Raw genomic sequence first — 26,497 nt, 5'->3', positions numbered from 1 at the left:
CACTAAGTCAATACTAGGCATTAGAAGTAGTATACAGATTTTGATGTGTGTATTGGTTCAAAAGTTATATAGATTGGACCTTTGTATTTATCAATTGGCTAATGATCTAGTTAAACATTTGGGAAGAAAGTAACCAAAAATTAGAGTAAAAATGTGGAACTGTTTTACTACTTTCAATAGTGTATGTAACTTGGCCTTTTATTTTTTAAAAAGCTTTTTCCTTTAATATAAATTTAAAAAAAAATTTTGATTTACTAACATAAATAACATAAATAAATTTTAATATTAACTGAATAACATTTCTGTTTCATGGCTTCATATTGGCATTTTTTGAAAGCAACATAGGGTACACTTGTGTGCATTATTTTGTGGCTGCTGTGGCCGTGATTACTAACCTGTTTCGCTTATGTGGCGAGGGTCGTGAGATTGATCCAACACACCCAACATGATTCACACTTACGATGTTCGTCTACCTGGGCACACACTTAGTGCACAGATGTTCCAGAAAAAAACACACAATTTAAAAAAACTACTTTATATACAGGAGTGCGGTCTGTTCACGAAAAAAAATTAAAATATTCAGAAGGCAGATGAGATATTCTGTTTCCATATTTCATTTTAAAACTGTATTTTTATGAGTGAAAAAAGCTTAAAAAACACGTTTTCAGAATAATTTTTAAGCATGAAACATCCTGTAAAGATTCTTGAAAGCACTCAAGGAACTTCCATTACACCTTTATCTTCATTTCTCTGAGTTATAATGTTAATGTCACCATTCATATCTCATAGTTGCTCCATACACGAGGAAAAGACTGCACGCCAGTCCACAGTCTTGCGCTTAGAGGCGTTACAGTGCCAGAAGCACCAGCGAATGTTGCACTTATCATCCTGCTTAACAAACACTAAGCTGGCCCCTTAAGAGCACTTAGTTGGGTTTCAAATTGGTGAGAACTCACAATAATCTTGAGGTCCTATTGCCTCAAGCCTCTGTGTGTAATAGTGCAGTGCAAAACCTTCTCAAATGTTATGAATAATCTATTTAGTTGATCAAAAAGTTTTAAGTGCTAAATACGTAAGCTTTAAAAGTAAGTTACATGTTTGTTTTTGAGTGACAGATATATTGTGGCTCTGCGGTATGCAATATCGAAATTTTGGCTGGATGGTAAAAGTTAAATTATCACTAAAGCATGTATTTAAAGCTGTTTTGAATTTAATTATGGCTAACCAAATGTTTAGCTGGTAGTTCGAAGCAAGCAAGGTGTTTTGATAGTAGCAATATATTAAAATTCTGGATGATTATTTCTTTGAAATGGTTTGTGTGTGGTTGTTGATTTGCTGTAGATGATGTCTGTGCATACTTTGGGGTGAAGATTGCCATGTACTTCGCGTGGCTGGACCACTACACCAAGGCCCTGATAGTTCCTGCTGTCGTAGGTGTGGTCTTTTGGGTATGTTGTCTTTCGTAAGAGCAGCTGTTGTATTAGTTATGTTGCTGTCCCAGCAGAAGATGATTAATATATATGTTAGAATACATAGTAAATATGATACACTACTTAGGTATGTGATAATTGAGTCAGGATGCTTATAATTATAGTCCTGTAACTTTTTCTAAAGTGATTTCAAAGAAAAACTATCAACACTTAATCAGTAACAGTGTAATAATTCAACCGTTGTACTATAGTTTCTGGGTTGAATGTAATTTAAAATTTTTTATATATGATTAATTTTTGGAATTCCAGTTGCATAACTTTTAATTGTGATGATCTGCTTGCTAGTACTTGCTTTAAGCCCTACAGTTATGAATGAGCACTTACTACTCTTAGTACTGCTTTTAAATGAAATTTTTTAGTTGATGTATGTTAAGTAAATTTTAACTGCCACCTTAATTTTTCCTAACTTTTTTATGTAATAATAATACTTTTTTTTTCCGTAGTAGAGATGCATATTTTTTTTGTTCTCAAAAGTATGAATATGTTCATAAATTTTACTGATTACCAGTACTTTTGTGTAAAAAGGCCAGTCACATTCTGGCATCTTTAAATCCTTCTTCTTCTTCCACGCTTGTTATAATTGGATTCGGTCAAAAGACAAAATTAATTTGGTAGCCTATCTTAAACAGTTAATGAAATGTTAAAATTGTTTACTAATGCATGGACAACTTGTTTTAAAATTTCAAAAATCTAACAAGTAGGTGCCTGAAAACATTTATTGATGCTGAACTATGTTAGATTGGTTCATCGAATCAATATCTTACCATAAGGCCTACATGAAACTGCAGGGTATGAAAATGTCACTTAAAAAAAATTAAATGTAAACAATGAAGTGTTTTTGATTGTTAAAACGTATGTTTAACGTACAAAAAATAAGTTACTCTCCTACAGAACACTTGAGTTATTTTCCTACTAGGGATGGGGCGAATCCTGATTTCCTCGAATCCGAATCTTAACTCAAATCCTCGACTGGAATTGCCGAATCTCGAACCAAAACCCGAATCTTTTAATAGATGATGTCCACATATCTAATGTAAGTGAGATGTATTCTGCTTGCACTAAAAGTCCCTTGACTTTATCACATGTAGTTTGGTACATTTCTGGTATAAGTGTATATAAAGACAAAAATTTTTTCTTGAGAAATTTCAGTTTTAGTACAGATTAGCGGTTAGGATTTTTTCTATAAATAAGCTAGAGGTCTGCGAGCCTAAGAATTTTACTTCGAGCCTAGCTCGAGCTTTTGTGTACAGTTACACTTTTGGGAAATTATTTTTATCTTAAACTTAGTATAATGTTTGAATAAAGTATTAAAATGAAGTGGGCTTATTAATTTTGGGTAACTATTTACAGAGTGTGTTTACATTTTGCACTGCTATAAAAAAATAACATTTTTTTCCATTGAATCTTACCTGTTTCCATTGGTTCATTAGTAACTGATATCATCCAACTAACATAACCAAGTATGTGTTTGTGTAAATGTAACATATCTTTGGAAAAATTTCATCTTTGTCAATTTTTCTGGAGTCCTTACTGAGCTTCAACAAACTTAGCACCAAAAATCATGTTTCAACATTTCCACTTTTCAGCACAACAATTCTGAGAGAGATTGTCACAGAGTATTAAATTCTGTTCTTTAATCTATCATGCAGAACAATAATTTGTTCTGCACGTTCAGGAGTTAAATTAGCTCTACGATTGGAGATAGTGTTTCCAGCAAAAGAGAAGCGTCTCTCGCTGGCAACCTGCTTGGCTGGAATGCTTTAGTAAAATTGCTTAACCTCAAAATTAGTGTCATAAATATCTGTAACTGGTCATTAAAGTTTAATCAATTGAAAGTAATAAAAATAAAAGCATTTTACTTCATTCAATTTACACTTGCAAAAAAACATACACACAATAACCCTACATGGAAATTAAAGTCTTTTTCAATATCCCGAAGTCTGAAATATGTTTACTCATGTCATTAAATGTAGAGCTGTATTGAAGAAGCCGATTTTGCCAATATTTAGTTGAATCGGCATTTCTGCCAACTTCCGATACAGTACGCTCGTTAATTTTAGGCCGATATTACTGAAAAACGAAAGAGACTGCCATAACCTAAAAATCCACAAGTACCATTTTCACTTTTCGTAGTAGTACTGCATTCTTTCAGATCGCATTATTTCTTAGCAACATGTGCCAACCGTACATATCAAAGTTTAAAATCCTTTTTTTTTTTTTTCCAACAATGTTCTTTAATTTAATATGTCATAAATAAATAATACATTACTATCACGGCAAATATACATCTCAGTTGTTACGGTAACTATAGTGCAAATATGGTAGCTATCATGCTTCTGTAGTAATTATGGTATTCTACAAAGAATCTTTAGTTCTTTTTATGGTAATTATCTTAAAATAACTATTGGGTTTGTACTGTAGTTATGGTACATCATCCATATTTCTTCGTATGTTGTTGTTCATTTGTCTTTTCTTCATATTTACGTGGGCCATTATTTGAGACAGGAAGTTTCAGAAAAAATTTTAACGGACATAATAAGTTTGTTTGACTCGAGGTCTCTTTTTGACCTGTCAACTCTCGGGGCGCCCTTTTCCGGAAGCAGTATGGCGGATGGTCGTTTTACTCGCGGGGGCAAGTTGCTCTCAGGTCACTCAGGTCATGCTCTCGATGCTCCTCCTCTCGAGGAAGAGTTGGGAGGGCAAGTCGTCTGCTGGTTGTTTTGGCGCGACTTTGACGATGGAGTCAATATGTTATAAAGCTACATTTGGTGATGACGGTAATATTTTAATTAGATGACGACATTGAAGCGGAAAAACATTTCAATATAACTTATTTGGCGTCCTTTATTTAAAAATCACAAGATTTGCAATCGTTTCCTAGTACAGGTTAGCTTATGCATACCACAAGCGGTTTAAAGTGAAAAAGCAATATTTATATATTTTTACCTTCTTCAAGCTCTCTCATAATTTGTAGTCCAATATATGGTAAATCAATAACAACTTCATCTTCATATGAATCTTCATTTCCAAACAAATTTCTCACGATGTCTGCTATATTTTCCGCCATCAACAACAAATAGCGTTTTCTTCGTGTATTAAAAGTTACTGACTCTTTTTGCCCTCAGGTCAACTTGCTCCCAACTCTTTCAACTCCCAAGGAGCACGAGAGACCTCGAGTCAAACAAACCTTATATCACACATTCAATGGCGTAAATGAGACCTCGGGCAATTTAAACGCTTTATACGGAAAAACCTACCATGCGGGACCTCGTAAGCGAGTTTTACTGTATTTTTTCCCCGTAAATAGTAAAAAACCGAATCCTTTGACAAATCCTATATCAGACCCGCCGAACCTTAGAATCCCTAGGATTCGGCGGATTCGGCGGATATTGGATTCGGTCGCCCCATCCCTATTTCCTACAGAAAACAGAAAACTAACTGGTTAGGTTAAGTTATAGTTGTGAAAACTGAACTAATTAAGTTACAAACACATAACACTTCAAAGCAAATGTAAACAGGGGAAGGAATGGGGGTGATATCTTCCCTCTACTTCTGAAATCCTAAAAAAAGATATTTATCTCTGTTTGATTCGAGGGGAGGGTGGAGGAATTAAATTTCACAGTTAAGATTTGGCAAGCGCAAGAGGCTTTCAGCGAGGAGGTACCCCTGGGATTTACGACCATAATTTCCACCTAAGGAAAGAATTTGAAAGAGCGAACAGTGGCAAAGGGGTTCTATTCCCTCCCTCCTTCTCATTGAAATTCTGCGCACACTCCTGACTATAAATATTTAGTTTCTAGTGCTAGCAGTTTATGGTCCACGCGCAGTGGTGCCCAAGTGAAACAACTCCAGTTCGTCGGGAGTGTAAGGCTGTCGGTGTGCGGGTGGCGATGCGTGCAGGTCGGCCTGTGCGGTCGGGACCAGGCGGTGGAGGATGTGGGCTTCGTGCTGTTCTCCTTCTTCAACGTGCTGTGGGCGAGCGTGTACGTGGAGGCGTGGAAGAGGCGCAGTGCGGAGCTGGCCTACCGCTGGGGCACCCTGGACCAGCGCGATGAGCTGCTCGTCGAGCCCCGCCCTCTTTTCACGGTGAGCAGGGGCATAATGTACGAACGATATGTTCTTCAATGAAAAAAAATAATCTTAATTGATAACTTCAAAATGTCTCTTTACGAATTATCCCCTATACGGCCGTACGCACAGAACACCACATAGCCTCTGTGCTAAATGCTAAATGCAATAATATTACCATGTACTGTATTTACCCAAAAATAATGCGACTCTGAAGATAATGCGAACCCAAAACTTTTGATTATGAGTTTATGAAAAAGACTTTGTGGATTGTAAATACAATTAAAGTACTTAGTGTTTGAAAATTATTTAAATTATTATATTTATTCTATAATTACTAGACCCTTTTGGCCACTTTCGTCAATAGAGTGATTTACATGGTCTCTTTTGAAACACCAAGCCGCAGCTAGTAAAAAAAGGGTGTAGTTTTCGGGGGGGGGGGGGGGGGGGGGAGGAGGAGGCTGTTAAGAAAGCAAAGAATGTGATGATACGTGGTGATGTGGTCGTCTGGGTGGGTGAAAGAGAAGGGGAGAGGGGATGCCTTCCTCAGCAGTTACGGGGAAGAGAAGCAGAAAGAACCTAGTGACAAACTCCATTTCCACCCTCGCCTTCATCCTGCATTCTCACCTGTGTAGAGGTTCAGGAAGCCCTGGACTAGCGTGGCATAAGTGATACAGTTTATACGCAGAGTGTGTAGTTTTTCAACTGAGCTGTTTCCAATGGCAAGATACAAGTTTGCAATTATAATGCAACCCTCACTTTTAATTTTCACAGTTTTGGTAAAAATCTTAACATTATATTCAGGTAAAAACCATACTTTTCTTTGATACAAAATGCATTTATAACTACAGTAAAACATTGTTGTTACGACCCCATTTATTATATATTGTCGGGGTTCGAGTTTTGAGAGGGTCGCTACGGTGTTGTTTGGTAATGGGCGCCACCACGTGGAAGGGCACGTGGACCCAGCTATCATCCGTCTCAGGGCGTGACGTCGCCCGTGTGAGGCGAGACTGGACCCTCGGTTAACTCCCGTAGTCAGGGTCTCCACAGTTAGTACTTTCGTACTAGATCTAGTACTTTTATAACTTTATTAGTGGTTTAGTACAGATCTAGTACATTTTTCTTTAATATAATAATATTATTGTAACTCCAATATGTTTTATTATTAAGCGTAATTATTTTTAAAAAACTATGGAATGTATGTGTGTGTGGTGTGATATTTAAGTTTGAGCATTGCAATGTCATAATAACTTCCTAAATTGTTAAAAACCATAACAAATTATAATTTAGTACTTTTTTTTCTAATCTAGTACTTTTTTCTCGCCTAAGTTGGTACAAAATATTTTTTCCTTGTGGAGACCCTGCTCGTAGTACACTCAGACCTGACCCGCTCTCCGGGCACGCTTATGGTATAACAAGTAATAGTGGGCTCTCCAGGCGTCCCACACACCTGCTCACGAGGTATAGGTCGCCACGTGGTCGGTGAAAAAAAAATACAAGGAGATAATTAGAATTAATACGTTTAATACTGGCACGTACTCCCGTACACAGTCTCATGAGGTGCGTCTCCAAGATCCCAGGCACCTAATCGGAATGCAGGGTTAAGGTCCACGCATGTGGCTTAAACTGTGCCCCGACCGAGGCAGGCCCCGGGGATACGTGAAAGCGATTTGAAAGAATTAAGCAGAAAACGGAATTAATAGTCAGTAAACAAAGAGTGAAGTCCCCGGGTGCGGAAGGCAGCGTCTTACCTCGGTCGTTGGCGGCGGATAACTGACCGAGCGCTGGGCGCCCTCAAAGCAACATGGCACCTTCCCGCCTTGCCAGTTTACCGTTACGCCTTTCCGATTAAGTGCCTTGTAATTTTATATAAATACAAAAACACTCCTTAAATTAATACACATTCTCCCAAGGCTCTATTACTATTTAACCTAGAGTTATTAATTAATTAAATTATATACACATGTCAACTTCGTTCGTGTTCTGGTTCGCTCAGGTCCTCCTGGCAATGTATTTAACTTACATACTAAAACTTATATTATAAACAAAACAAAAACCCTCCCGCCCGTCAGTGGTGACACAAATGAATGGAGAAAAAATAAAAAGCTATACAATATTATTATTACAAATTTAGGGGGACGTCGCACTGCCGCTACAGCACCCTCTTGAGGTAGTTCGTGGTGCGCTATTCAAACACAAACACACGTCTACGTACTCGTGACGTAGCGGTTGCCAGTACGAGAATTTGGACAGGGGGAAAGGTGGCGGAGGCTGACCAGGCTTCTGGGTCGCAGGCCCGGTTGACGTCAATATATATTGTAATGGGTGGAAGGATGTACTAACTCCCAAGTTAACAGAGGTCTAATAAGAGTTTATTAACTACACATGATTTGTTGATTGAGTTGAGTAAATGATATAGAGCTGCAAAAGTTTTGGCATGAGTAATGTATTTGTAAGAAACCTAAGTTTTAAAATTATATTGAGCCTTTTTTTTTGTCCATAGTCTATGTTTAATTGAAATGTCTCCTTGTGTAAAGAGACAAAAAGAAGGGTTGGAATCTCGGCACGAAAAAACTTTTAATCGAGAACCAGTACTGACTCATCACTAGCAGGGATATTAGGGGCAGAATCAACCACTGCCTCTTGTTAGGAGTTTACCCAGAGCAATTTAGTAAGTTCATCAAAGACCAAAATCGGGATGGCTGGTAAGGCGAGTCATGTGCCTGACCGCTGGGCTTTTCCCAAGGGTTGATTAGAAGAGTGTTGAGATGGGGTGTAGTGAGTGTGGTGTGCCGCCGGGCAGGGCACCCTGGAGGTGAGCCCTGTGACGGGGCGCCTGGAACACACCTACCCGGCCTGGAGGAGGAACCTGTTCCGCTACCTGGTCAGCGTGCCCGTGATTGTCACCTGTCTGCTGGTGGTCTTCGCCGTCATGATCTCCAACCTCCAGCTGCAGGTCTGTGCATCTCGTTTTGTTTTCCGAACGCTCCGACTCCCAATGCTTCAGAAACTAGAATCAACAGTACTCGTCATGATCAGTAATTTATTTTACCTTATGGCTCGCTCTCTTGCGTGATGTTGATTTTATTTATTTTTTTATCATTACTTCAATTTAAAGGTTATTTATAAAATTTCAACATGATACCTCCCTTGCATTTGTTCTGTCAGAAATATTAACAGATATTCACTTACAGTAATATATAATGGATGTAAAAAGGGTGTGCAAGTCTTCGTAATTATCACCACCTTGCACAACTTCTTACACCAATGATGTTACACCAAGTGAATATCTGTTGTAAATATTTGTGGCAGAACAACAAAAGTAAGGGAGGTATTGAGTTAAAATTTTAGAAATATTCCTTAAAATGTATGTGAGACAGATCTTCAGAGCTTTAAGGTTCATTGTATTGGTGATGAAAAACCAAACTTTTTTAAATCTTTATTTATACTTTCTCCCCTCCTTTTCTTTCTTCACCTTTCCAGTGATGCCTATACCCACAAATAGTGGAGTTTATCCCAACAAGTAAACTAATAACTATTTTTAACTGTGGAGATATGTACATACTTTTTTTTTTTACATTTTAGAGTACATGCATATTTTGAATTTATGTGATTTGTTATTTTTATTTGCTGTATTGGTTTTCGAAAAATTTTGCAATAGGATTTTGACTCTTAGATGATTGTTGGACTGACACTATTGTATTTAAATGGCTACAGTCCAACATTCATCTATGAGATTTGTAGTATGTATGTATTTAGTATACATGTCAAAAGTCTTGCCAACAATAAAGGTATTAGAGACTTAGAGACGATCTTACACTAAGCAGATCAGGAACGTTTCAAGTGTCGGTTTAACATGTTACTGGTATTTTGCTGCTTAAGTAGATTCTGTGGTGTTTTAGAGATAATTTTGCTGTAGTTAACATCATATAGGAAATTCTTTGACATTTATGCTTTTTTTTATATATATAGAAGATAGTATATATTGAACCGAAAATTTTGTTTCAATTGGAAATGATATAAGCACTTTGTGCTTTTTGTGCAACTATTTAAATAATTTCTTAGTAATTACCAGTAAATGTTGATATTAGTATTATAAATATCTTGAACATCTGAAATGCTGAAGTCCATACTTTAAACCCTGTTAACAGTTTTTTCTCTGCCTTGGTTTTTATTAGTTACAAATATTGTGTTTTATCGCATAATCGTTGCACATTTTATACTAAAATCAAGTTTGAAAATTAGGGGTGAGACGTTTATGTGAAAAAAATTTATTGTTAGGTAAAGTTATTCATAAAAACAACACCCATTCATGGAAAGTACATTTATTTAAAAAGTGAAGTATAAAAGAGCATGCTAAACAATTTAAATTAATGTCATGCAACAAAAACCTTTCTGCAACTTTAAATAGAAAAACAAAATCTGTGATCCGAATACGAGCCTTAACGAACATGTTACTATTGTCGTAGTACACACCACGAAAGAGTGTGGGCTCAAATGTAGTTAACTCGGCACTCGACAGAAAGCGCGCATTGCATGCAATCGGTGAGATATCGATATTCGACTACGTGTGCGCGCTATACAGGAAGCGACATAACGAAACATAAATGATGCCAACTAGCGCTGGCTACATTTGTATAAGCGGTACACCGCGGCAACGCAGATGAACAGATAAAGGTTATAACGTTTAAAAAGTCTTTAAAAGAAAATTTACACATTAGACAACTTCATATTTCCATTAATTAAATAAGTAAGTGGTAATATCTTAATAAATATTAGATTTCTACTTTAAAATACATTGTTTTATATGGAAAAAATACCCACACAAAGCGCTCGGAATCTATTAGCGGGACCAAAAACATCATGCGACGTTTACGCGTGAAGTTTTTTTTTATCCAAATTTTGACGCCCTAAAATATAGGTGCGACGATTATGCGGTAAAAGAGGGTATTGAGAGTAAAATAGTTTGAATGATTGTTTGCTGTTGTGAAATGTGAGTTTGTAAGTTATATTGTATTACTCTAGATATGTATTGGTCTTTCCAGGCCTGGTGGGACAAACAAATTGCAGAAAGGGGCTATCCTTTCTACCTTACGTACCTACCAAAAATTCTTTTGGCAGTCGTCATAACAATACTTGATGAAGCTTATTACAAAGTTGCTTGTTGGCTCAACGACAAAGGTAAGTTTGAAAGCTTAGTCACAAATTTTATATTGTTGTTGATTTGACTAACATAGATTTAATGAAGTAATGCTAGCTAGAATTTTTTCTGCTACCTTAAATTTTTTATATACTAGTACTTTCAATGCTAAGTGTTAATTTAAATTGAGTTCCCTAGCTTTTGATTATACGAATATGATTTTGATGTGACAAATGGTCATGTTACACAATAGAACAACATGGCATTTTTCTTTTTTTCTTTTTCAGTTTAAATTTCATTTTCAAACCTAATGCTACATTACAATTTTTCAGTTTTAAATAACCAATTAGAAATAAAATATCTCTGCTGTTAACAAAAATAATTAAGTGAAGGCAAGTTTTGATTATTTCACATTTTGTATATAGTTTTTACCATATTTAGGGTGAAAAGTTTTATAAAGTAAGCCAAAATAAATATGTTAGTTTGTTGTAAAATTATGTATGTACATAAGTTTTGGAATGAATTAAAATCTTAATCTGGACAAGTAGTGCAGCAAACATAACTAAATAATAGAATCCTTTGTGACCCAAAAGAGGGTCAGGAATGTGTGATATTGAGTGTGTGAGAGAAAATGATGGTCAAATCACATGTAATTAGGAAGATAATTTAATGATGTAGGCCATAATTAATTATGTGCAGTAATACTTTTTTTTTGTAAAAAATTCTATTGTTGAAATATTAAGTGAGCTCAGTAATTTTATGTTAGATTTATTTATTAAGATATTGTGAAGTTACATTTATACCCATAGTGTTCAAAATGTGTGCTGTATGATTGCTAATTTTGCTAATGCTACAGTAATATTATTGGATTTTTCTAATACCAGAAGAGGTTTCTAAACTATCTGACCTCTACTTTTTTTTTTTTACAGCTTATTTGTTTTATTAAGACAAAGAACTTAGTTGCACTTAGATGATAGTTTGTCATAAATTGGGCCATGTTTTTTTATTGTGTTAATCATTTTAGAAATAGACATAGATAGTGAAAGTAACTACACGTAACTCTTTATTCGTAGCTTAATTGCCAGTAGAAATTTTTTCCCCACATATTTTGTGCATATCATAAATGATACTGTCAGGTTGAAATTTTAGTGGTGTTAACTTAGATCTGCGTGTGTGCAGTGATTTTATGTGTCACTAGGCTTTAGATTAAGCATGTTGTTTCATTCCTAATACTTTGTCAGTACGTAAACTCACTTGGCACATACATAACTGATTGTCTGCTTTGTATTTACTGTTGCATAATTGTGTATTTTGAGAATTGGCATCTGCAGTATTCATGTTAGAACAGTATACTCCAAAGAGGAGAACTGTATTCTGGATGTTTCTATTTCCCTGATTCTATCTCCTATTTCAATAACCTGATCATTCAGTTTTGTATTGACTCTGTTCCCGTACCTAAGATGCCATAGTTTCTTAACCTAGTATGTATTGAAGTGAAGTGATAAAATTTTTTAGTAAAATTATAAAATATTGATAGTAATGTTAAAACAATATGTAATAATACTAATAATACAAACAGATGTATGCAGTATGTTCATTAATTAGTGGTTTTTATGTGGTTCTTATCTTGTTTTTATTTGTTCACTATTTACTAGTGATTTACTACCTAATGGTTAGTCAGTAGACCGTTAACACTTTCTGAGATAGAAAGTGCAGTAAAGACCAATGTTGTTCAAATTATGCTAAATATTTCATGTCAGCATCTAGTCATAGCATTTTAATTCAATATTATAGTTTGACAATACCTATTTTGTAGGCAACATTAGTAAGCATTTGATGGTACTAATAGGAGAGTTTATAAGTCTTAAAAATTAGTATCTGTAAGGGATTATAATTTTTGAGGATTCATTTAGTTTTAACTCTGTGTGGTCACCAACATTTTGCATTTGTTGATTCAGCAAGTCTTTGTACGTAGACCGCATGCTGAGACTCACTGCCCTAAAGATTCTGTTTGTTACACGTGCATTGTGTTTGAGAATGCTGACATGTCGCTTGGCGGCGTGGCAGAGTTGAAGAGAGTTCAAGGGAGATGGCATTAAGCTAGAGAGATGGTTGGGTTGAGAGAGCCTGTGTCAGGCCAGTGCAGTATTGCTAGTTTACTGAGAGTACTAGAAATGTGTGAACGTGAAGCAACTAAGTAGCAGAGTCGAGTCTGTAAGGTGTCGCAAGCCTCAGCAGCGGATGCTCACAAGTGAGGTCCTGGGTAGAGTCTACAGCAATTACACTTCTTGTACAGGGCTGAGCATGCAGAGATGACAAATAAATAGGAAGATCCTTGGAAATACTGGTCAGTGAAAAACCTTATAGGCAGGCAACAAGTGTGAATATAATGAACCCAGCACCCTCTCCTTTACATCCCCTCTCCTTTTATCCCTATCCAGCAACCCTCTTCCCTCATCCCCTTTTAGTCCAGTTTAACAGTAGTGGTGTCAGAACTTAAGTTACGAAATATTGACTGCAAGAGCAACTGGGTTAATTACAAAAGGTTTCAGAAGTTGGTAAATGACTTTCGGTCTTGTGCGTTTTGGTTTAGTGATTTTTCACCTACTGCTGTGTTCCATTACAGTTGCCAATTTTCCCCCTATATTTTGTGATATCATTCTGAGTACTTTGTGTAAAAAAATACCCATATATTTCACATTTTTACTTATTTATTTCATGGAAATATGACGAAACACATTTATAGAAGTAACACGTAATCTTTATTCAAGTAATTATAGTTCAATAACACTTACAAAAAATTAAAGATAAAGTTATAATACAAATAATGTGCCAAATTGAGTTGTTCTCAAATAATTTAATAAACATTTCATTAAATAAGTTTTTTGTTTAGACTACATCTCAAAAAGGAGATTGTAAGTGGAAACACTCGACACAAATCGTAGTTATTAGGAAATAAATTGTTTATTACTTAATATTAAAGAACCATCCTGGAAATCGCTTGGAGTGATGTAGGGAAACCATGGAGATGCAAAATTGAGATAGATGATACACAATATTTTAATTTTATTCATGGTTTATAATAAAAAGTACATAAAATCATAAAAATCTAACCATTCAGATATGCTAATTGCTATTTAATTTTGTTATTTATATTTGGAATTACATGTATTTCAACAGTCATCACCATAATCTAGGCAACAAAATTTTGAAAAAAAATTTTCATTTAAAAGTAATCAAATTTCAGGTTTAGTTTCAAGTAATCGTTAGTTTTTTAATATTAATACCTCAATACCTTGTGTTATGGTAATAAACTGAGTATCATAAGTAATAAAACTTAAGATTCTCTGTGATTGTATGCAGGAAAATTGAAAAGTAAAGGAATATTAATAAATTAATTATGCATCAACCATTCTCAAAATACCAATCAGGCATCAGTGCAGTTTTGTATGCGATTTGCAGATCAGCCGTGCACGCTGTCTCACGGGTTGTGTGTAATAGTTATTTGAAATCAGTTTTCAATGTTGATGTTTCTTGGCACTTTTATCTACAGGCAGTTGTTTTCTCTTTTTCCCTCCCTGTCTCGTCCAGAAAACTACAGGCTTGACACCAAGTATGAAAACCATCTAATCGTCAAAGTAGCATTGGTTTGTATCAGCTTGCCTGCCTGCTGTTGTTGTTGTTGTGGTTGTTGTTGTAGCTTCACAGTTATAGCGTGCACTGGAGGTTTAATCTCCCTTCGCAGGAGGGAGACGAGTCACCGTCGTAGTGTTTGTGGCACAGCGGAGGGCGCATGCCTCAGTAGTTGTGAGAGCAAGAGTTGGTGATGAATTTATAATTGTTCCAGATGTAAGCAAAGGCTCTTTAATACGGCACATCATTTTTATATTCCTTTAATCTAACAAGAACAAAATTTGCAAAGAATAAAAATATTATCAATAATTATGAAGACCGACCTGTAAAGTTTAAATGAGAGCTAAATCATAAGTATGTATTACCAACGAGAACTACAACAGTAACAAACAAATTATGTACTGTTAAAATTTTTCTTTTTATACACACACACACAAAACAATCACACTTAAGTATAAAAAAGTTTGTAATTTTCTACAGTGACACTTATTTCCTTTCACTTTAGATTCAGCATAAGATTGCTTTACATGTATTTACAAAAAAATATATTTTCATGCCGAGGGGTGTATGCATGGTTGGGGGGGGGGGGGGGGGGGAGAGTGATTAGGGGGGATTTCCCCCCTTCCTGAAATCTTAAAAATATATTATTTCCACCAACAAATGGAAATAATTTGAAAGAAAACAGTGGGAAAAGTGGTTCTATCCTTCCCTTCCTCCTGTAAATGAAATTCTGTATACATACACTCCTGGTTATTGTGCTGGATAAGCATTTATGCTGGATTGTCAAATGACAGTATAGCTTTAACAGAAATACCAAAGAAGAATTAATTCACAGTAAAATTATATCCAAACAAATTTCAATGAGCTGCTCCATGGCAAGAAAAATACTATAAAAACAGAGTGAAGTAAAAATGGGTGCAGCACAGTGGCATGACTCTTGCGATCAAGGTCAACAAACGCCAAAATCCACCCAAAAAAATTTGAACACGAGCAGCTTGATGGGTGCTTCAATATTACAGCGTGTGCCAAACTTAAGAATGCTGTATTAAAGAGCGTCCACTAAACTTGGGATTTGTAAGTAATAACTTAAGGGCCCCGCCAGCCTGGGCACACATGTTGTGCAAAGCTTCAGAAGAAACCACACAATTTGAAAATTGCTCAAGATGTTAGAGTGGCGTCTGTTTACGAAAAGCATTTAAGAATACGCTGAGGGTGGATGAGTAGTCATGATTTCGGTTTTGTTTTTAAATTGTTTTTTCAGAGTAATGAAACACCGGGTTCAGATTCTTGAAAGCACTCAAGGGACTTGCAGTACACGTTCATATTTATTTGTCCGCCATATAATGTTATCGTTACCACTCAAACGTCACATGTGCCGTATGCACAACGAGAAGAATATGCACCAGTCCACAGCATTGCGCTTAGAGGTGATAACATGCTAGAAGCACTAGCGAGTGTTGCACCATGTCACTAGGCGGGCCCTTAATGTCCTACTTTGATACCAAGTAGTTTTATTTTTATTATACTGAGATGTACAAGTACATAATTAGAGGCTTTAGTTCAGAATTGCACTCTTCAGTACAAAATAATAAACCTGGAGCTTTAACTAAATAGTTGTAGGTAAGGTATTAAAACATGATTATAATTAAAAATTTTTGCATGCAACAAGTATATTTGGTGTTAACACCAAGCAAACATTAAATTAAGAGTTTAGATGGTTTTATATTTTGCAACTTGAATTCAAAGTGCATCCTTCATGCTTCGGTAGATATGTAATTCCTTGTAATTTAGCAGTAATAATATAAGTTGAATTGCTTATCAATATGTTTGCATCTTGAGTTCTTGCTCTTGTAAAGCATGGTTTAATTTTTTATGTATTTTAATATGTGTAGAGTATTTGTTTCAGAGGAATTAAATAATTTTCAGAAATAACTACCTATTTTAGTGTATTTGTAAATTTAAAGTTGATAATTAATCTTTTTCACTAAAACTCTTAAACACATTTACTTTAAAACATTTTTAAGCATTGTCAGACAAGAAGTAATTCTCAATATTGTTATAAAACAATCATTCACTTAACCTTCATGCACATCAATATTATCAATTTTCCAAGGAGTTTAGAAAAGTAGAAAGCAAAAATAGTTTTTATCCTTCCAAATAGGTCTTAAGAGAATTTTGTGTGTAATTATCACCTTATTATAATTAAGGTAGAGTATTAGTTTTAGTATGAGTTGGCCAATAATATAACTTCAGGATGATACGTAATCAAGTATCTGAGCAGACAAAATTTGAATAAGGCAAGACATCTCTTAAGTGATTTGAAATTAGGCTATGTATTTATCATGACCTATAATAATCACCAGATTTTTTTTCCATTGTCAGTTCCTCTGAAATCCTGACTATTACTTTAATTTGGCCTTCTATTTCTATGCTGTAGTGTTTAATACATGCCATTTCCCAACATCATAGTGGTTCTGTTTACTGCTTAGTTCACTGCGGATTGAGCAACCTGGCCTGTTCAATATCCCTATACTACATCTCCTTCTCTCACTTCAATATGTCATGACACTGAACAATACTGAAACACAACACATCACTGCAGTCACTCTGTCCTACTTTACAGTTTATTCTGTATAGGTTTTTTTTGCTGAAATCTTTTCACAGTTCTCCCTCTGCAAGTTATGATAACTTGTTTCCTGGGATCTCTTCTGGTCCTTATTGATGCTTGGTCTCTTGCTGTCTTCTGGAAATCTATGAAATGGATTATCTTCGGTTAAACTTCCAGTGCTCAGTCTTTTCCCTGCTAGGCAAGCACATCTAATATTTATAAAGATCACAGGCTTTCACGGCCATTGTCTGCATTTTATTGGCATGGTAAATGAAGATGCCTTTACACAATTCAAGAGCAAAGATCTAGAACATAAAGCTAAACAGAAGGTCACATGATAGAAAAGGCAGGATTCAAGATACACCTATCCTACATGCTAATCAGGAGCCAGCAAGTCTGTCATTGGCCGACCAGCCCAGCCAACCGGAAAACAACCACCAAGAACCCTTCCATTGGCTAACTACCCCAGCTAATCAGGAGCCAGGAAGCCTGTCATTGGCCGACCAGCCCAGCCAACCAGAAAACAGCCACCCGGACACCAGGGTATAAAAGGACCTGCATCCTCTGCACCAGTCAGTCATAATTAGTCTATTTGATGATGGCAGCTGCAATGACTGCCGAAACATTGCAAGACAATTACCTGTCACGGCCTACACCCATAAGCCAAGAAAATGCAGACAATGGCCGTGAAAGCTTGCGATCTTTATTAACCAACCTCTATGGGGAGGAAGTAACCATCTAAGTGAAGAAATTCGACCGACTGAGACAGAAGAAAGCCAAACTACTTTGTTCTTTGGCTTTCATTAAGAGATGCAGTGACCACAAAGTACTTCCGAAGTTTACAAGAATCAAGCAGAACTTCACATCTACTGCTGTCAGTTGCATTTACCACCGTATGAGCCTAGCTCTTTTGAGAGAGAGGATTCACCAGACACACTTTGACTTGGACTTCAATGCAAAAATCCTTCTGGACCTACACCTGCATCTGTCTAATGAAGTGTCTCCATATATATGGAACATTATTGACAGAGTTACTACAGTGCAAGCAGTCTCAGTCACAACCTAAACAACTGAGGTACATAAGAAGAAGTTCCACAACATCCATAAAGAAACTTTTCAGCCCATCCTAGACAGCAACAGAGTGGTCATTAACCTCTCAAACCAATAACTTGATGCTGCCAGTTCAACTGTTCTTGCCAAAGGAATGAAATTCGCAGTCTCATCAGCCACTATTCGAACTGAGGATTTTGTATGTGCCATTGAATCAGCTTTCCTCCACCTACCTGTGATTGCAAATGTTGAGATTCGGGCAGAGACATCCAGAAACCTACGCAAGGCCAAAACACCAACTCCTCAAATCAGCAGAGAGGAAAGAAAAGCCCTAAGAGAATTGAGATGTAACAAAGAAGTAAAAATCCTGAAAGCTGATAAAGGCAATGCTACAGTCATCATGAACACCTAGGATTATAAAGCCAAAATCACAGACCTTCTGTCTGATGCTGCTTACTTGCAAGTCAGTCGTAACCCTGTAAACAAAATCGAGTCATCAACCAAGAAACTCATAGCAGAGTCATCCATCGATAATGAGACCAAGAAACGCCTAATAGTCAAGGCTCCTGGGACACCAGCCATTTATAGTCTTCCTAAGATTCACAAACCAGAATTGCCTCTTCGACCAATAGTCAGTGCTATTGGCTCACCAACCCACCTCCTGGCTAAATACCTCAACAATTTGTTGCAACAAGCCTTACCCACACCAGCCTCTCACATCCAGAACTCTGCCCATTTTGTGGATCTTCTGAAGAAAATCTTGCTCAAACCTGGAGACATCCTAGTAAGTTTTGATGTTGTTTCCCTCTTCACCAGAGTACTTGTACAAGAAGCCCTTCAGACTCTGCTCGAACAACTAGGAGAGGACAACTCTAGCAGAGAATTTGACAAGCTTGCTAAGCATTGTGCCACCTCAACATTCTTCTCATACCAGGGGAAGGTGTAGAAACAAAATGAAGGCATGGCGATGGGTTCCCCCCTTTTGCCATTACTGGCCAATATCTTCATGGCCAAATTTAAAGAGAGAGAAATCAATTCCTCCCCCCCCCACCAACCTACATTCTGGTACAAATATGTTGATGACACATTTGTAATATGGAGCCATGGAATGGAGAGACTACATAATTTTCCTAGACCACCTCAACTGTCTCCACCCCAGTATACAGTTCTCCATGGAAACAGAAAGGATGGTCAGCTACCCTTTTTGGATGTCCTGGTGTACAAGAAACAGAATTCCACACTAGGCCTCAAAGTCTACAGGAATCCTACTCATACTGACAGATTACTGCAAGCAGCCTCTAATCACCATCCATCGCAGAAAATAAGTCATATCCTCGCTGACCCACAGAGCAAAACGATATGTGAAGAACAACACCTGGAAGCAGAAATAAAACACCTCACTGCAGCTCTAGAAGCAAATGGTTACTCACGCCGCGAAATCCAGCAGAGCATCATAAGCCGACCCAAAAAGTCCGAAAAATAAAAAGAACTCCCGAAGAACATAGCAATCTTGCCTTGTGTCAAAGGCACAACCTAACAACTGGCTAGACTGCTCAAAAAGTACGACATATATACTATCTCAAAACCCATCAACAAGATAGAAAGTATTCTGGGATTGGCTAAAGGCAAAACACCAGCTGAAAGAACAGGCAGGAAAATACAAAGTATCTTGCTTGTGTGGGAAAGTATACATAGGGCAAACAGGCAGAAGAATTACAACCAGAATAAAAAAACATATCAGAGCCTACAAATACGAGAACCATCAGTCAGCCATAGCAGAATATTCCATGTAAACCAAATACAGCATCGATTTTGACAGGTCCTTCATAATAATTATCATCCCAAACTATCGCCTGAGAACAGTAAGAGAAGCAATAGAGATTATGAAACACCCTAACAACATCAACAGGGAAGATGGCTACCAGCTTAGCAAAATATGGGCACATCTGTTTGTGGATAACTCGAAAACTGGAGACCAGGGGGAAATATAGGCAGTTCCACTAGAAGAGGCCAGCCAGCCCACCAAACCTAGAACCCTTCCATTGGCTAACCACCTCAGCCAATCGGAGCCAGCAAGCCTGTCATTGGCTGACCAGCCCAGCCAACCAGAAAACAACCACCAAGAACCCTTTCATTAGCTAACCACATCAGCCAATCAGGAGCCAGCAAGCCTGTCATTAACCGACCAGCCCAGCCAACCAAAAAACAGCCACCCAGACACCAGGGTATAAAAGGACCTGCATCCTATGCACCAGTCAGGGCCCGTGTGCCAAACTTATCCAACAAGACACGCGCCCCGCCCGTTGATCCAAGTGATTTTACAAAAGTGTGGGGTGCACCTGATTTACAATGCACTAAGCGAGTTATAGAAACTTCGGTTTCTTCTCTCGCACACACTAACTGCCCCGGATGGCAATATGATGGATCGGCGGCGGCACCAGTCAGTCAGACTTAGTCTACTTGATGATGGCAGCTGCAATGACTGCCGAGACGTCGTAAGACAATTACCTGACACGGTCTACACCCAGAAGCTAAGAAATTGCATGTTTAATATTCCTTGCCTCGTAATTTTTTCCTGACCTGACAATCAAAAAGCCTGATCACGGTAGCATGCGTCTGTAAGAAAGAAGACCAACATTCAGTCTTATGACTTTGACAAAATACATTTAGCAACATCAACTAACTGCCCTCTCTGCTTCACTGTTTGACTATGGGAATCTTGAACTTGATGTTCTAATACTGAAGCTATACTCTGTAGCGAACTTCTTGAACTCACACTTGACGTAAACTGAGTCATTCCATCTGTTCTAAAAATTTCCTGGATGCCGTCTGACAAAAATGTTTTTTTTTTTTTTCCTAGTCATTATAGCTTCTGATGTGTTGTTTAAACTCACTACTTCTAGAAACCTAGTAAAGTTGACTTGAATTACTACATATTGCATATGTTTGAACTCCATGATATCCATTCCCAATAATTGCCAGGGTCTATCAGGAAGTGGTGTAACCTGCAATGTTTCGGCTCTTTGCTTCATACTTTCTACGCATTGATAACAGTGTTTGACCAGCTGCTTTACATCAGTAAATATGTTAGGCCATTACACTAACTCGTTTACACGGTTGCCGGTCTTTGTCTATTCCCATGTGACCTTCATGTATTCTTTTGCAGCATATCAGCCTGGCGATGAAAACCGTAGTTCCTTTCATGATCAGCCCTTTGTTCACGGTCAGTTCTCCCATTGGACAGCACATAGAGTTCTTGTGACTGAAACCATAAAGGATATTTTCCATCGGTTGCTGTCATTCTGCATTTCTGCCTTGGGCAACTTTAAAATAAAAAAAAAAAAAAAAAAAACCAAACGAATATCCAAAAAGTGGTAATTATGCTATCACATGTTGTATAAATAGAGCTTCTCCCTGGATATCTTTACCCGCATTACCAGGTTTCTCAATAGGAGCCCAAAATAGTGCATCTGGTATGTAGAACTCTTCTGGATACATGTTGTACTGATATATGAAACACATCAACCACTTCTGTAACCTTTGCAGCCTGGCTGTCAACTCTCCCAGTGGTTTAGATTCCAATATATTTACCATAGGTTTATAGTCCATGAGAATATATTTTTCTTAAATTTTTCACCACCTTCCTTTTCAATTTGGGAATACATTTAGTTTCTGTTTAACTTAAGTTTCTTGAGGTGTTTATAATTGGCTTCCACTGGTTTTCCTGTTGCTGTTTGAGGACTGCCCTTAGTCCATATGGTGATGCATCAGCTTAAATTCTTACTGGAACATTATGTCTACCAAGGGCAGGTGTTGGTTGCTGTGTCAGTGCTTGCTTTAATGTTTCCATGGCCTTTTTCTGAACCTTGTCCTATATCCATTCATTGCCTTTCTGCAGAAAAAACTCAGTGGATGAATTTTCTCTGACAAGTTAGGGATAAACTTACTAAGGTAATTTCTTATGCCCAGAATTCGCCTTAGCCTAGCTACATTTTCAGGGTCTAGCATTATTATGAAGCTTTTGTTTTGTCTAGATCAGGTTCCACTGCCCGTTCACCAAAAACTTGACCGAGAAATTTGACTGATGTTACATTAAACTTAAACTGACACTTAGATTAATTGAGGGTAACACCCTCTTCTTGTAACTTTCTGAGTACTAACTCTTAACAGCTGATTGTGTTCTTCTGGTGTAGTTCCACAGACAATAACATCATCTGTATGATTGACAATGCCCTCCATTCCATGTAGTATTTCTTGCATTCTGTTTTGGTAGTGTTGTGGCTCTGAATTGATACCAAATTGCATGTGTTTGAAATAGAATCTTCCAAATGGTATTAAAATGTTGTTTTGAATGCACTTTATTATTTACCAAAGGTACTTGCCAAAATCATTTTGTACATCCAGCTTTGTGAACACCGACTTCTGAGACAATGATTCATCCACTCCAAGAAGCTGAAGCCCTTCTCGAAATACAGACCTATTCAATTCAGCCATTTGTTTTTGGCACCACCATAGGTGCAAATCAATATTTAGTTTTTCTCAGTGGGTGTTGTTTCCACTTCTTCAACCATTTTACTTAGTTCCCTTTTCCTAAGCTTTTCTCTCAGGGCTAAGGCAACTGGTCTTGGTGCAGCAATTGCATAGGGCTTATGACTCTCCTCTAAACTTATTTCATATTCTATTCTAAGATTTCCCAATCCTGTAAATGTGGGAATCCATTAACAGCTGTACTCGCCCCTTGTTCCATCATTTCTGCAAGTGTTCTATTTTCCTTGCGAGCACTTACCTTACCCAGAGCGAGTGTCCACAATTCCCGAACCCCACTGAGAGCTGCGTCCAATGTACGTGGCAGAAACATGAAGAAAAAATCATGTTATTCACTAATTCTGCTAACTTTCCGTGACGTGCTCTCACTCCAACAAGGGTGAAGATAAATTTACTAAACCAAAGAAAAACTAAAGATTTTATCGGAGGTACTAAAAATATAGGAGTCCAGATAGGGATAGTAGTGACAACTCTCAAATACGTTTACTGCAATTTTACTATCAAAATAAATTACAATCAGAAACGGTGTTCCATACATTACCGCAAAATACAGACTCGTGAGTTAAATTATTTGCATACATTAATATGCCAACTAGAATTACCAATACAATTCTTATAATAAATGTAAAACTTTCTGACACCTTAAATTAGCATTAAAATACTATAAAAATTAGAACCATATATAAAGAGAAAAGAAGTTAAACATATTAAATGGCTACTAAAGTTCTACCATATTACTAACCCATGCTTCACATAAATGCTATTATTCCTAGAATACCAGTTTATAGTCCGTGTGGGATGGGGCGCTTCAAACACACGTGCTCTTGTGACACATTGTACAGGCTTTACATAAAATTCTACAGTTTAACAACTTTGGTACAATTCCTTAAAATCGTAGCCAAATATGAAACCAATTTCAGCAATTTACTAAATTGCCACATCTGTTAATATTGCTCTCTCCTGTGAATCTTATGTTAATTCAACAAAAACAACAGTTGGGAATCGCTATTCAGTTTGCACATTTTCCAAAAAATTGTTAAAATCTTCAGGCTGGGAGCCTACTTAAGTAATGTAAGGGGCCTTGCTTACTTGTCACGTCCGAGGCAAAGATGGCGTGTAAATACTTTCGCACAGCCCACATTATTCCATGCAGCTGAACAGCAGTGGCTCGTGCTCGCATTAATGCAAACCACACTGGCGATGTCATCCACATCACACCGTAGCACCCAACAGCGAAAATGTTGAAACAGTCAATTCACCCATTTCAGACAAATGTGCGAAAAACATGCATCACACACTTTCACAGCCTTAGCAAGCTCTTGAAAACTGGCCTGTGCCGCACGATGCACACCCTTTGGTGGCTAGCACACAGTCACGTGCGTTTTAGCGCCGCGCCCAAACATGTCACTAAATGGTACCTGCCAAAGCCACGTGTAAAAAGAGAATTCAAAAATACACTAAAATAAATACCTATATAATAGCCACATAGCCTAAATAGCCATTATAATAAATTATAATTATAAAAATAACACGTAAAACTATTTACAATCACTTAGAACTATTTACTAAAAACTAGATACAATTGATTCATTTATGATGATTGTTCTCAAAGTTTCTGGAGTCTTTTTTCGTTGCCAACTTAACACATATTGTGACTTAGACTCCTTCACAAAAAGCCTTAAAGCACACTTACGGCAGTTGGTCTCTGATCTCAATAAATTGCAATATATGAAAAATAGCTAACCAAAATTTTTCTCTCAAATAACCAAAAGCAACTACTTAAAAGGAATACCAAAAGAGTGCCAGGCAGAAAGGTAACTGAAAATAAATCAAAGTAATACAAGGTGCACAATATTTCCAATTTGTAAAGGGAAAATGTATAGCAAAAAAAAAAGCATTTTTACTTTTCTGGTTCTGTACTCATGTTTCATGCACGGGCTTAAAAGTAAACATGACTTACAGAAATTTAAACACCCAGCAAGTTCACAACCATGGTAACAAAATGTAGAATTTTGTAGAGAAATTCCTTTATCACCACACCAACAGAATGTTAAAAAATTACTGCACTATAAAAGCTGGGTACAAATTTTACGGAGTCACTCTTTAACGTAATGTAAATGCCACATTTAGCTACACGTGGTAAATTACAAAACTGTTGCATAAACTCTAACAGGTTCAAGTCTAATTCTGTCAAACTCAAATTTGCTTGTTAAATTTGCACCACAAAGTATACGCCGGATTCAGTGATCAATCTGCAGGTAGGGCTCTTTTTACCTTGTTCTGCAATGCAGATGTTCTGGGCCCCCGCGCTGAGCACATAAGCCACGATGGTGTTGGCAGAGTCCATTTTCAGGCTGGCTGCATATCTTCGCAGCAGTGCACGGAAACCGCCATCCACCTGCTGCCGAGGCCACTCGTACATTCCTCCTTCACTGCCGCTCTTCCTTGGCGCTTATGTCCAAGCCGATGATATCACACTTTTCTGGTACCTGACCTTCTCTGCCAGGTACTAAAACCATGGATGAGATGTTGTAATGCCACATTTTTTGCACCTGCTGTCTACTGGTCCTGATTGTTGACGACGAGGTCCACTCTTTGTTTTCATGAATTGCGGTCTGTTATTTTGTCTTGCAATTTCTCCCGGTTGCCGATGAAAATCCATTTTACTGTTCCGAACAGCTTCAGTGGAAATCTCGGATGATTGCCGCTTGTTGTTGTTGCAATCTGGCGTCCGCCATTCCAGTAACCAATACAGTTGTGACAAGTTCTCCTTTCAGGTTTTGCAGTTTGCATTGTCGTTGGTGGGGGGGGGGGGGGGCTTTTCAGATAGACTGAAACTGCGTAACTTGGGCGCCACCACGTGTAGGAGCACGTGGACCCGGCCGTAGACTCCTCACTGTGGAGTGACTCGTGTGGGGACTTGGCTCGACTCCCCCCTTTGCGCAGTAGCACTAGTGGGCTCTTAAGGCGTTCCACACGCCTCGGGACTCGGAAGATTCCGCACGCGGCTGCTCAGTGAAACTAACAGAAGTCTAGGGAAAGCTCTTTATTGATGTCGAGCGGCACAAGGAAATAAAATGTTACATAAGTAATTACGTGAAAAGAGTTATTCACTGATACACTGAAATAACATGGCAACAGGAGTATTACACCGGCTTAAAGGCTGACCAGGTCACCTCGTGGCCTGGCCTCGAAAGTTCGTTACGTATTAAGAAATAAAATATCCAACTGGATTTAAATAATTATGTTAAAGAGCCATCCTCCCGGGGTAGACCTCGAGGAAAAGAAAAAAGGTTTAAAAAATAATTACGGAGCGACGGATGTTAACAGATCAGAGAAACTAAAATATTGAAGTCGACGAGGTGCGCGCAGGCCTTCTACCCCGGGCGGCGAACGGAAGCTGACTGCAGAGGCCAGGGCATCATGGCCGCCGGGAAGCGTTAAGTTATCGTAATGTTACCAGGTATCCACCTGGTAATATATTAACATGAAAAACCCTCTTAAACATTAAGCAAAAACTTATTACCAAATTTAACTTATTTTTAATAACATTCGTTAAAGTTTTAAAAAAGTAGTTGCGGGTAGTTCCGGGGTTGCCCGCCTGGGGCGCTGCACCGTCCTTACTAAAACTTAAAACTTAAACACTTAGGAATTTAAAAAAAAAAATTGAAAATAAAAGGTTTACATTACAATTACTTATTATTTTAATTAAGTTTTTATGGGAACGTGGCACTGAAGCTACTGCCTCCTTCAGGGCCAAGGCTCACACACACACACACACACACACCTGCACACGGGGCGGGAGGTTTGAAATAGAGGGTGGTGGTGGGAGGAGAGGGGCGGCGACGGCGTGAGGCACATCGGGCTCAGGGAGGGCGTAGCCCCGGTCGACGTCAGCATGTCTCAGCTAGCTTAGAGACATCAGTAATGAATGCATCAGCTCCTTCTCCTTTTTGCTGT

The 26,497-nt window shown here is 37.7% G+C and overlaps 1 protein-coding gene across 1 annotated transcript in view; it reads left to right on the top strand.

Annotated features, from left to right (window-relative positions):
• LOC134530826 (anoctamin-8) overlaps positions 1-26,497 on the top strand; it is a 93,360-nt gene that overhangs the window by 27,049 nt on the left and 39,814 nt on the right. The window contains exons 6-10 of the mRNA XM_063366070.1: positions 1,342-1,448; positions 5,391-5,576; positions 8,365-8,517; positions 10,607-10,742; positions 14,293-14,348. Of these exons, the coding sequence (XP_063222140.1) occupies positions 1,342-1,448; positions 5,391-5,576; positions 8,365-8,517; positions 10,607-10,742; positions 14,293-14,348 (638 nt within the window). The remainder of the gene's footprint in view (positions 1-1,341; positions 1,449-5,390; positions 5,577-8,364; positions 8,518-10,606; positions 10,743-14,292; positions 14,349-26,497) is intronic.

This window comes from Bacillus rossius, chromosome 3 (genome assembly GCF_032445375.1).
Source record: "Bacillus rossius redtenbacheri isolate Brsri chromosome 3, Brsri_v3, whole genome shotgun sequence".
NCBI classification, from domain to species: domain Eukaryota; kingdom Metazoa; phylum Arthropoda; class Insecta; order Phasmatodea; family Bacillidae; genus Bacillus; species Bacillus rossius.
The sequence above is the reverse complement of the archived record's forward strand: the minus strand, read 5'-3'. Positions and strand labels throughout refer to the sequence as shown.